The sequence below is a fragment of the Gossypium raimondii genome, chromosome 1 (genome assembly GCF_025698545.1).
Source record: "Gossypium raimondii isolate GPD5lz chromosome 1, ASM2569854v1, whole genome shotgun sequence".
Classification (NCBI taxonomy): domain Eukaryota; kingdom Viridiplantae; phylum Streptophyta; class Magnoliopsida; order Malvales; family Malvaceae; genus Gossypium; species Gossypium raimondii.
In genome coordinates, this window is record NC_068565.1 from 13379785 (window position 1) to 13393690 (window position 13906).

Sequence of the window (13906 nt, forward strand, 5' to 3'; positions counted from 1 at the left end):
TCTATTTTGCTTTGTCCTATTCTGGTAGGTTTGTGTTGTTATGTTATATTAGCATGATGGCAACCTCTGTGATACTCTGGTCTGTTCTGTTATGGTTTTACACTCGCTATTAAGTTCTCTGTGTTACTTTGATTTATATACTATGTTTTGTTAATTGTAATTGATGTTGGTTATACACTAGACTTCATAGCTCACCTTTTGGTTTTATCTTTGTGTGTTCAGGTAAGTCCCTGACTTAGGACCGGACAGCGTGTGGGAGCTCAGATTGTTTTACAATAATGTAAAAGTGCTTTTGATCTTTTGGGTTTGTAGTTTGTTTCTGAGCTCATTTTGGTTTTTGCTAAATTCGTCAGTAGTTGATAATTTTTAAAGCGAAACTATAAAACCACTCGAGTCGAGAAAACAAATTTTGGTTTTCAACGTGAAACTCTGAAAAGATTTTCTGCCACGAATCAAGTATGGTTTTGAATGTTTTCTGGATAATTGCTGAAATCAATTTTCAATACGTTGGTGTAAATGGTGTAACTCATCTAGATTTGGCTTAAACTTCTAGGCTGAGTTTGGGGTGTTTCACTCTCAAAGGCCCTCGATCAACTCCCAATCAAAACCAAAGCGTAAGTAAAATTTAGAATGGTTTAAAAAATCTTAAATGACCTTAAATCGGTCTAAAACTTGAATGTATAATTATAAATAGAAATTAAAGTGATTGGTTTGTAAATGTAACATTTCTTGCTTGGGTTTAATTGTGAGTTCAAATAAGGGATGTTATATTATTTCTACCTAAAACATTTGTAGAGTATGCTTGCAATACCCAAACTCACTCTATCCCATTAAGTGTCTATCAATCTCTTTGATCTATCTAGATCATATTGTATATTCTTATTTATGTTTCACTAACATAATGACTGCCGCTAGACGTTTGAACGTCTGGATTGGAAATACTACAAAAAAAGGATAAATAATAAAGCAACAGTGTTCACAAGTATACGGGTCAAATTGTAATATAGTAAAGTTTTACAACGAAAATTTGACTCAGTTCTTCATTAGCTAAACCTTGACTAGCTAAATGGGTATAAAAAGATGATTTTGGGGCCCTTGTTCAACTGTGGTCCTCGATCCTTTTTCAACAACAAGGTCTTCATACTCACTCCTTCTTTAAGGATCATTTGAACTAGTTCTCTTTACTCTGGCCTTTCTTGATTCAAACTAAACTCACAAAAAATTGTTAAAGCTATTTAGGAGAAACTAGAGATAGATTCGAAGTGGATACTACAGGAATAACAAATTTAACAAGATATAATTACAAATAAAAAAACTTATCCTATTTAAAGATGAAACCTAAACTTATCACATAACTAAAGCCCAACAAAATAATAGTTTTACTTTTAAAAGAATTGTAATTAAAATTAAATTAAATGCAAAAGATAAACTAAAACTTTAAACTTAAACATTTAAATATTACAAATTCCTATCCCACTTTGAAGCTTTTTCAAACTTGTTTCCACCAAATGTTTTAGTGAATAGGTTGTTTTTCTATGGGTATATACTTTAACTCTATTATCTTTTTTTTTTCTATAAGGTCTTTTATAAAATAGTGATGAAGATCTATGTGTTTTGTTCTAGAATCTAGGATTGGATTTTATTTTTTTGAAATATTAATAGCACTTGTATTGTCACAGTAGACTCTGTCATAAGAAGTATTTGTCTCATTTGAGCTAATTATGCACATCACTTTCCAACTACAATATATTCAACTTTAACCATAAATAAGAGATAAAATTAAGCATTTGTCACAATGTCCCACTAAATTGACATTTTTACCTTTGGTGAACCAAATTCCTAATTTCAAGGAACCATTGGCATATTAAATGATCCTTTTGACTACTTCCAAATAAGATTTTGTTGCTTCAAGCACAAATTTCTTCACCATGCCAAGTGCATATTTTTCTTGGGAGATAAAAGTACCTTTTAGTAACTGTTTTACCTAACAACCAAGAAAGGAAATTAACTCACCTACCATGCTCATTTCAAATAATGACTTTATGGGTTGAATAAATTCTTCACAAGATTTTGGATAGGTAGATCCAAAAAAATATGTCATCCACATAAATTTGAGCAACTATTAAGTTTTTTTTAACCCTTTTAGAGAAAAGAGTTTTGTTTGCACTCCCCTTACGAAAGCCTTCGTCAAATAAAAATATTTCGAGCCTTTCATACTAAGCTCTGGGTACTTGTTTTAATCCATATAGAACCTTTGATAACCTATATACAAAGTTATGATGGTTAGGATAAAAAAAAACCTCTAGGTTGAGCTACATATACCTTTAAAATGCAATTGAGGAGAGCACTTTTGGCATCCATTTCGTAGATTTTGATATCGAGATGATAAGCCATAAACCAACAAAATCCTAATTGATTCAAGTCTTGCTACAGGAGCAAATATTTCATGAAAATCTACTCCTACTTGTGTGTACCCTTGTGCAAGAATATTAGCTTTGTTTCTAATTATATTGACAATTTATCAGTCTTATTTTAAAAATCCATTTGGTCTCAATAATGTTGCAATCATCTGGTTTAGAAACCAACTTCTATGCATTATTCCATTCAAATTAAAATGTTTTCTTTTTCATTACTTGAACTAGAACTTAGGGTATGTTTCTTTTACGGAAAATGACTTACAAAAAATATTTCCTACATTTTTTCGTGTTTGTTTCATGGAAAATGGTGTAAAAGTCAACAAAAAATAAACCCCTTTTGCACGAAATTGATTTACCCTTTTGAAAAGCATGAGTCATTTTTAAAAAAAGAGCTCATTTATAAGTAACTTGAATTTTATATAAAAATTAACTTGATTCAAGCTTAATATTATTATATTAATAAAAAATTATAATTTTAATATTTAAAAAATATTAAAATACTGATATCAAATATTATAATGTAACACCCCATATCCAACCTAGACGTTATGGTCGGATCATAGAGATTACATCATACAAGCTAGAGAAACAAACCTTTAGCTTTGGAGACAACCAACTTTGACAAACGAATAATTTAATTGAACAACTCTTTTGAAAACACAACGACTTTTCGAAATCAGAACTTAATTGTATTAATAAAATCAACACCAATTTACTTGAAAACATTTGCGTACTAAAACATTTTGGAAAAATCTCAATTTGACTTGCAGTAGAAAAACCTTATAACTTTTTGTATATAAAACCGCGGTTCATTTTTAAATTTCATAAGTTAAAATATTCTTAAACATTTAAAAACTTTTGTGTAGGAAATATCAAAATAATGCTAACGAACTAACCAAAAATTAAAATGTCCATGACAAAAATCAAAAACCAAAAATAGCCTAAAATGTCCATAATGAACAAAATAAAAAGTCCTTAGTGCATAATCTAAAATCGTGAAACTCGAGCTCCGGGGTCGCCATCCAATCCTAGGTCGGAAGATTACCTGAAACAAGACATACAAATCGTGAGCTTTAAGCCCAATGTGTGTTATGGCCCTTTTCTCTAGTACATATAAAAACGTATAACAGAATATTGCATAGCATATCTTTCCAAATATTTCATAACATATCAAAATCTATATAAACCGTATCTTATCATATCATAGCATTTCATGTTATATCAAATTGTATTACATCATATCAGATCAGACCATAGCACATCATATCGAATCAAATCACAGCATAACATATCATAACCTACCCCCATCCACTACACAACATCTCTGTCCAACCAATCACACCTTATAGGACTACAAGAGTCCATTCATCCAATCACACCAATATGTGGCGGTGTGCCACTCATATATTTGCAGCCAAGTTGCCATATATAAATTTGCGGTCTAGCTGCCATAATTGCAGTATAAACTATCATATAGCACTTCTTTGTCATATCATAACTCGCCTCGAAAACACATGCATATCATAATCATAAATCATACATACATACTTATATCACATAATATAAAACAGGCATATACACATATTTTCTTATAGATAATAATAACATAGCTTATGATTTATTTATAAATTATCCTACCTAGCATATCTTTAAACTCGTCCATATGTAATTACATACTAAACTTACGCTTTCCCGGCCCCGCACGATGCCTACGGACCTAAATTTCGAATCCCTCAAATGGCCCCTAACCAGGCCCAAAAATTGGCCAAAAGGGCCCACACAGCCCAAAAAGCTGGCTCGTGTGGTCTACATAGTCTACAAAATTTCACAAGACTGTGTACTTCACATGGCCAAGCCACACAGGCTGCAAAAGCACACACGGTCGTGTGCTTCACAGGCCCTGATGCACAGCCTACCACACGATCGTGTGGCGTACACGGTGTACCACAAGGCCTGACACACGACCGTGTGGCACTAGGCAATTTCAAAAAACAGCCCCATCTTTCACGATTTATCGAATTTCTATCGAGTTTTAAGGTCGTTTTCACACACTTGATTGCCACTTTGATAACCCCCACAACTATAGCACTCTGAATCCTGCCATCATTCATTAAACTCCACAAATTAACCATCAAAATCATCTAAAAATAACATCCATAACTCAAACTTTCAGCCCCTAACATGAAGTTAAAACATTTACCTCTCTGAAACAACTTCAAACACCGTAACTACTCCGCTGGAAATTTCTTATTTTCGCAACCTTCACCTAATCAAAGGTCACAAGGTACCAATCAAAACACCGAATGAAAAATATATCAATACATTCTCACCTTGCTCAAAAACTGACTAACACTAAAAAAATAATGAAAAACCCCAAAGAATATTTGAGCATAACTTACACTGAGAACTGAATTACAATCGAAGCAACAAAATAATGGTAGTAATCAATAGTAATCAAAGAAAAGAAAGAAGAGATAAATTGAACGGAAAACCAAAGAAAGAGAAAGAAAGAAACGTGTGAAAAAAAACAAAGAAAGGGAGCGGTTGGGGAATGAGCAAACTTTAGGGTAGTTTTTTTAATTCAAAATTTGATAACTATACAAAATAAAATAAAATAAAATAATATTTTATCAAAATCCCAACCCGCAAAATCCGTTCATCTTAAATTAGAGTCCAAAAGGAATTCTATCTCCAAAACTTATCCCAAACAAATAATAATAATCTTCACTTGCATTCAATGAGACTCAAACTCAAAACTCAAAAGTAAACAAATATTTAACCATTAAGCCACTAAGCTCATCATTGTCACAATCCAACGAAAAATAAAAAAAATCCCTAAAGCGAAAATTAGGGCATTACAATTAAGCATACATATTTAATTATTGGCTTAATGCACACTTTAGTCCTTAAAGTATACAATATTTCCCACTTTGGTCCTTAAAGCTTTTTTTGGCCCACTTTAGTCCCTAATATTATCAAACGTTCCCAATTCAGTTATTTGGATGTTAAAACTAATGACTAGGATATCCAACCAATCATGTGCTCCCACGGGCCATACAATGACATCAAAGTGATGTCATCTCTCAAAAAAAGCCTAAAATTTTTTAAAATGAAAAGAATATAAAAATACAAAAAAGGTATTAAAAATTATAAAATTATAAAATTACAAAAAAATTATAATTTTTTAATTTTTAAATATATATTATAAATTTTAATATTTTAAAATTTTATTAATCACATTTACTAGAGCTTGCATATAAGATCATTGGCTCTTAGGATACCACTTACAATAATTGTTGTATAATTCAATCAATGAAAATTTAAAATTAGTAGATTTGGATAAGTTGCTCAAATTTTCATTCCATTCATCCATTTCATCTAATTTCAAACCAAACATCAAATGCATTTTCACCATTCATCATCACCATATCAAACATAAAAGAAACTTAGCCTTTGAAACATGATCAAAGCATTTCACATATAGATATATTCACACACATAAGGCTACTAACTTAGCCTAATACCAATTCAACATTCAAGTAACTAACTCAAACCATAAACATGCATATACATATGTAACCAAAACACCTAATTACATGCCAATTATAACCTAGCTCAAAATGATCAAAAGTCTACCGAGTTGTTAAACAGATAGTGTGAGCCCCGATTTGATTCCAACCAACCATGTAGTTTTCTATAATCTACAAGAAATCAAACAAAATGAATGTAAGCAACACAGTGCTTAGTAAGTTCATACGGAATTTAACACAACTTACCCGAAATTAATATATCTTAAGCATTGAACAAACAATTATATAAATAGGAAACATGGTATCCTTTCATGGCCTATGCAAACAACCCAACAAGGTTAGTTTCTTCACAATTGAAACATAAATCATTTTCCATGCTTTTCTATCATATACAAGAAAACATACTTGGTACACATATTACCATTCACATATACTTAAATCATACTTCCATTTCCATTCCATAAGTCTCATTTTTACCCAATGAACTATATCGAAATAACGTTGGATACTCGAGATAGAAATGCTCACGCGAGCTGTGAATATGGGCTTGTTCACACGAGCTATGGGTTGCGATGGTAACGTTACACGATGCTGCTCACATAAGCTATGAAGAATTCGCAACAAATGCAGGACCTTAGCCATCGGTAAAACATCCAAGACCAGCACCTGAAATGGTAATAACCCTAATGACATGTCATTTGTATCATAGTCGTTCACTAAGTTTATACGGGCCTCACTTTATATCCATAAATTCTATTTATACAATCATCAATAGTATCACATGAACTCAACTGTATCCATTTTCTTTTTCAATCACCAACATCAATTATACCATTCTTCACAGTTTAGTCCATCAATGTTCAAGATTATTACACAATAGATATTTCAATCACAAGTCATACATATACATACTAAATATCAAATGCAATGAACAAGTCAGCTTAAACATTAAACGAACTTACCTAAACCAAAACAACAGCAAACACGACACTAAGGACTACTCAATAATTTTTCCTTTTCCGTATTTATCTATCGGTTGATCCGTTTCTTGATCTATATAACAATTTAATTCAATTATCAACTTAAAATACTTATAAAGTATAAGTATATGCATATGACCCTTTATTTAACATTTTACGATATTTTTAACTTTTATATTTTATTCAATTTAGTACTTAAAACCGAAACTATTACATCTTTTGTAAATAAGACCTATTTTCAAAACATTTACAATTCCATCCTCATAAAACCTCCTAGAACGAAGATTTATAAAAATTTCATGCTTATATTAGAACTTTTCTATTTTAGTCCCTAATCCAAAACTAACAATTATCTTTTTACAAACAAGTCCTATTTCATAACAAAGTTCCAAAATCTACCATTTAACATCCAAATAAGCTTCAAAACAACAATTTTAACTTTAAAAATATTTGGAAATTTTACAATTTAATCCCCAGGCTAGCTAGATTAAGCTACAACGACCCAAAAAATAAAAAAATTACAATAAACGAACTTAAATTGAAATTACATGCAAGGGTCAAATCTTCAAGCTTCAAAAATGAAATTTTTGGATTTTTTATTTTGTATTTTCGGTGAATGAAGAAGAAAACAAAGATAACACTAGCATTTGTTTATTTTATTTTTAACATATATTATAATTTAATTATAATTTTAACATTTAACCACTCAAAACAAAGCATTAACTGTCCACCTTTAATTAATAGGTCTAATTGCTACATAAACCCTCACATGTTTACTTTTAGATCTTTTAAACTAATAAAATCAATAGCGATAAAGTTTTATGATTTTTACGATTTAGTCCTTTTACTTAATTAACTAACTAAACATCAAAATCACCGAACCAAAATTTAATACGATACTCTAATAAACTCATAAATATTAATTAATAATATTTTTGGACTTACTAGTCAGAATTGTGGTCCTGAAACTACTGTTTCCGACACCACTGAAAAACGAGCTATTACAACAACTTCACTATAAAAGAATCTATGAGGAAATATATTTAATTCCCTTATTAAACAGATTCATAATGAATAATTAATTTAATTTCATTTTCAAACTTCAATTATTTAATTATAATTAATTGAATAATAATTCGAAAACCTTAAATTAATTCTTAAGTCATTTCTATACTTAGCGAGAAAATGCATTCATTTGTAAATGTGACTCATTTTTCTAACCTTATCATTTTCATTCATTTCTATTCGTTTGGTTCTACATGCGATTCATTTCTAGTTTCAATGACCTAGTGGAGGGACCAATTGGACATATATAATTAGGGTTCAAATAATTTATAATTAAGTTCCAATTTTTCACCTATTAATTATAAACTTATTTAGTCACAAAGTCATTCCACTATAGTATCGTGACTGAGACTGAGCTCTTCCCAATTACATATCATTACAAAAGCTACTTAATAAGTGCTCATCCAATGACTTTTTCATAAATGTGTTACCCTCATAGTATATCCTTAATCTATTTGGGATAAATTCATTCTCCAAATATGATCCTATTTTATCTCATGGTAACCATTACATCTTCCTTCATGAAAATTCAATTTCTATCAGATAGTAATCAAGTTATTCATCACAAAGACAAATGACTCGTGATCACATTTACTTTTCATATTTCATGTAATGCTTATGAGAGGATATCTTTTACCCATTAGTTGGGCTATGAATTTCACTATTGTAAATGATTTGTGTACTGCAAAAGTCATATACCCAACGCACCAGCTTTTGATTCCTTATCTATTTGAACTCAGGTTTTTACTTACATTAAAGTATACGAGTCACCCATACATAGCCTATCATCCACTCAGGATTAAGGTGTGTCACTCTATAAATGTCACAAGTGAATATCTCCATAAATAGATCTAGGATTTATTCTACTTGGGACTTGTCTGATGTACTGTCAGTCACATCTATGTCTCTATCTTCTGGAAGTCACTCACTTCAATGCTCAAGACAAAGCATCTCCCCATACGGACTTGATAGATGACATATTAGTTTTTTAATTGGTTTGCTCATTTTCGATTAGACTAAAGTCATGTTTAGGTTTATCTACTAATACAAGTTGTCTTTTCATATTACGATTCGACCACATAATACCGCTTAGTATTAGTTAAACGTTAGATAACCAATAAGCCAATATTTGCTTCCATTTTGCGTTATGTGCAAAACCTTTGAGGACAAATCTATGAAGAATATTAATGTAATCAATGGATATTTTATTAAACTAATTTGTTCTAAAAATACAAATATCCAAAATGAATATACTACACTTAAGGAACTAGATCCAACACATAAGTGGGTGAAGCTCTAATTTTACCAACTCACATTGCACTAACATTTCAAGCCTCTATATTACTAAAAGGTCGGCTTTTATCCTTTGGTGTGTATGGATTCAAAGGAACAAAATAGTCTTCAACAACGTTAAACCACACCATTTGGCACTTAGCTCATGGCAAGAGACAAGATTACTACTTGTGAGTTGGCATTCGAAAGAATAGAGCAGGAAAACCATCATTCTCTTTACTAATCTCAACTATCTTGTTGTTACTTCTAAGGTATCTTTTGATGAAACAAGTTCATCTTTACAAGTGTTCTTGAGTTGGGTTAGAAAAGGAAACATAATAATGTTTGTTACTCTATCCCCTAATTGTGATATCATCCAAAGATGAACTCATTCATTTGAAGATTCTACAAAGATAAGGGAAACTATGTTTTGTATTTATGCCTAAGTGTTATAATTTCATCATATTTAATAAATTATTGAAAAATTCAAATTGATTATTCTTGAAAATATATACATGCCATTTATTATCCCTTTATTGTTTTGTCCTCAATGCTTGCATGTATACGCAAATATGATCCATCGATTACCTAGGTTAAACTAATAAGAAGTTGCAACACAAAGAATGTTTTGTATGAAAAGGACAACTTTTGTTAGTTCATAATTTAAAAGTAAAGCCTATAGTCCATGGAGTAATGGAAAGCAAATGAATCATGGTAGGACTATTATATTCTCCAAAGTCCAAAACATGGAGATAATTTATTTTAGTTTTTGAAATTTATTTAGTATACTTCTATTTGGATTCTTCTTATTTGTCATTTCAACGCATTTATAATTTATGAGAAAGACAAGAAGGGTTAGAAGGGGAAATAAATCCAAAGAAAAGCAAAAAGGAAAGAGTCTGTATTAATTAAAAACTGAGGCTGGGTAAGCAAAATTTAAGCCCATTTGGCCAAAACAGACATGCAAGCAGTCCCGAGGAGAAGGGAAAGATTAACTCCAATTTGAAGCCTAACATTGGATTGCAACCTTGGGTTCATGAAATCCGCAGCAAGCAGGTCAACAAGAGCCATGTATATCAATATCCCAGCTGAAGCTGAATTGAAAACTCCGTCCACTATAAGACCTGTTGGGGAGTTGTCCCTGTAGAAACTTGAAATTCCTATACCTATTGCGATCCCCAGAGGGGTTGTCAAGGAGAAAAAGGTTCCCATGATTGCCACCGATACCGACTTGAATTGTGCCTTCATTTCCATTTCCATCACCACCAAATAAATAAAAATCATTTCCATTTCCATCACCACCAAATAAATAAAAACTTTTAGTTATCAATTATATACACACACGATAAATGAAACATCCATTGTAGTCCTGGAAGTTAGAATTAATACCTGAGATATGCAACCACCAAGACCCATTCCTTCAAAAAACTGATGGAAAGACAAGGCTGCTACCAGTGGCCTTATTGTGTCAGGACTTTGAGAAGCACCTAAAGATATCCCAATCACCACGGAATGAACCACAATTCCCACCTCCAACACCTGAAATTTAGTATATATATATAACCAATTCTATCCCAAACCACTTGTGAATGAAGAAATGGGTATGATGATATTAAACGGTTTAATTAAGTTTACTTGGGATATGATACGTTGACGGATAAGCCCTGGTAAAACCAACTCCTGAGATGGGGAAGCAGAGCCATGAGCATGACCGTGTGTGGCATGTGTATGAACATGTACATGACCTGCATGTTCTTCATCTGCAGCATTAACATGCTTATGCTTACTTAGATGTTGTCTCTCATAATACCCTGTCGCAAATGCATCGATCATTAACGTCCCTATCGCTGACATCATGGCAATGAAACCAGAGAAAGGGAATTTCCCCCATGGACTACTTTCTTTAAGGCATGGTGAAGTTAGGCTTTCAAAAGCATCCGGGAGGATGTGAACGAACCCTGTTGCAAGGATAACACCGGCAGCAAAAGCCTTGATCATGAAGAATATGTCATTTTCGGGCCTTAACGCAGGGATTCGTGTCCCCAACAATGGGAGGCTAACTCCAATAGCCCCGGCAACAAGAATGGCAGCAATGGCACCGAGTTTATATCTGAGTGCTTCGGCTTTATTTTGTTGGATGTCCTCCTTATCACAAGTACAATTGCAAGAGACTGTTGCAGGGTAAAGGAGGATGAGAAGAAGAGAAAAAATCTGCAAGATTTTTAATGAACAAAGCTGAAAATGAGCCATGATGAGAATGGCGCCTAGGCCAGGCGGAGCTTATACGAGAGAGAGAGAGAGAGAGAGAGAGAGAGAAAGGGACAAGAGCCAGGGAAAGCTGAGATGATTTTTATATGGAATGCTGGGGAATTTGCTAAGCACAAAACCTGATGGCTATTACAAGAGAATCTAAAGCTGCAAGGCAAAACCACTCAATAATTTATACATGGTAGCGTCAACATGGGCTAGATGCTGATGCCCTGAGGAAACCCACAAACATCAAATTGTTATATATCTATAGAGAGAAAGAGAGGGGGAGGGGAGAGATATCCACTAACACAGTCTAAAATTAAAATATTTTTATATATGATTATTATTTCAACGATTCAACTATTATATTTCATGATCTTTCAATGATTGTTTATATAAATTATGTATATAAATTTAAATTTTTTAACTATTTGTTTTATGTAAAAAAATATGAAATTACACAATATTTACAATATAAAAAATATGCAAATACATATGTAATACTAATTTAATATATATGTGTGTGTCTATACTTCTCTAGTTTGATGATTACAAGGATGAATTTGAGACCTGAAGTACGGAGGTGTAGGGACACATAGAAAATAATAATAATAATAATAATAATAAAGAAGTAATGTTTTGTCCAAACCATTCATTGATATTGACTTGAAAATTAGAGCTTCTTGTTCTGCTCTTCTTAGGTTTGATTGATTACTTTATTTGGTTAGATGTCTATTAGGATGATTATGAAATGGAATTTTAGTGAGAACCACAAGTTGAATATCTGTCTAATTTTTACTTTTTAAATTTTTATATACAAGGCATAAAACACAATAGTAATCGCACATAAAAATATTAGAACACAATCTCTTTATGATTTCGGGATCCAAATTTTATTGTTTAGTGTTTTTTTATTATGTATACATAATCATGTATATGCTTTTTGAAGTTAATTGATACATTCATATTAATACAATGAATATATACATATATTTTGATTGAGCACACGAAAATTATCCACTTAAATTAACATAAAATTAGAGAGAATTTGAATTCCAAATACTAAATTTTAAATGCTTCAATCTTACAGGATATTAACATTAAGTACTAATATGTATTATATCTTTCGTGTATATAAATTATAAAGTGATTGCAGCTATTTGATAATTTTATCTATTAAAATAGATTTATTATTATTATTATTATTATTATTAAAGCATGCAGGTGAGTCATACTTAAATTATGACAATAGGATTACTCCACACTAAATCAACCGCATTTGACAGAAAAATTTATGTAAATTGTTTTTTTTTTGATGAATTTAGGTTGGAGTTAGTTTTCTTTTATGGAAAAGAAAATAATTTCTTTATAAAAATATTTTTTAAATATCATATAAAATCAACAATTGTTATGTGTAATGATAATATACATTATATTTTAAGACGTAACGTAATTTCAAATATTAAGAGTAACATCAAAATAAATTATAAAATAGATATAAAAATGTTAACACAATAATATATTTATTTATTTTAATTAATTTACCAACTAAAATACATATAACTTGTTACACTAAAATTAAGTAGATGGTTAATTAAAGAAGATTTAGGGAATTGCTGAGAAAAAAAGGATTTATGAAGAAATAAAATAAAAAAAGAGTAAAGAATTGTAAAGATGGACAGAGTGTAGAGCAGGACGATGGAATCGAGTAGAGTGAAGCTGTAGACATGATGTTGTCATCCTTTAAACCAAACGACCAAAGTAAGTAGGCATTTTGAGATGGTCAGCCTTGGAATGTCGACATAACTCACTAAAATCTTTTAATATTGTATTTACGTCTTTATGTCCTTTCATTCCTTTAAATAATAATGCACCTTTTTATATGTAAAATTAAAATTTATTTATGAGATATTAAATTTTTATATTTGTAAAACTTGTCTCATAAAAAGAGTAATTTCATTTTCATTTCTTATACCTATAACTATATTTAAAATATAAAATAAATAGTTGTAATAATCTAATTCACAGGCTTTTAAACATTTACAACAGTTGGTATGTTGATAGATTCTCAGCGAAACTGAAACCTAATTGAATATTGATGTTGCGGGTTGGGTTTGAAAACGAGAAAAAAACCTAACGTAGGAACCAAATTTACTAGCACTAGAAATATGGTTCTATATTTTGACCACTGTCTATATTAATGGGTCGATATCGTTGAAAATTTGTGGATATAAATGTAATTTTCAAAGAGGTGTGTTGACAGATAAAAGGATCGTGGGTATAGCTATAACACACAAAAATTTGTTGATATGGAAGGAAACAGACAAACTCGAAAGGAATATGATGTTCAAAAATCAAAATTATAATTAATTGTTTGTTTTTATAGATTAGG

At 31.0% G+C, this 13906-nt stretch overlaps 1 protein-coding gene across 1 annotated transcript; it reads right to left on the reverse strand.

Moving 5' to 3' along the window:
* Positions 1 to 10144: 10144 nt before the first annotated feature.
* Positions 10145 to 11789, reverse strand: LOC105782996 (zinc transporter 1). Its single transcript, XM_012608148.2, has 3 exons — positions 10900 to 11789; positions 10654 to 10803; positions 10145 to 10506 (listed from the first exon to the last, which is right to left on the reverse strand). Exons 1-3 carry the CDS (start codon positions 11512 to 11514, stop codon positions 10201 to 10203), a joined length of 1071 nt encoding a protein of 356 aa, XP_012463602.1. The 5' UTR covers positions 11515 to 11789; the 3' UTR covers positions 10145 to 10200.
* Between the last annotated feature and the right edge of the window lie 2117 nt (positions 11790 to 13906).

Excerpts from the sequence above, each read along its gene's own strand:
- LOC105782996 (XM_012608148.2), bottom strand. The coding sequence starts at position 11,514 with ATGGCTCATTTTCAGCTTTGTTCATTAAAAATCTTGCAGATTTTTTCT. Across the intron at positions 10,804-10,899 it reads GTCAACGTATCATATCCCAA|GTGTTGGAGGTGGGAATTGT; the intron begins GTAAACTTAATT and ends ACTAAATTTCAG. Across the intron at positions 10,507-10,653 it reads TTGGTGGTTGCATATCTCAG|GCACAATTCAAGTCGGTATC; the intron begins GTATTAATTCTA and ends ATGGAAATGAAG.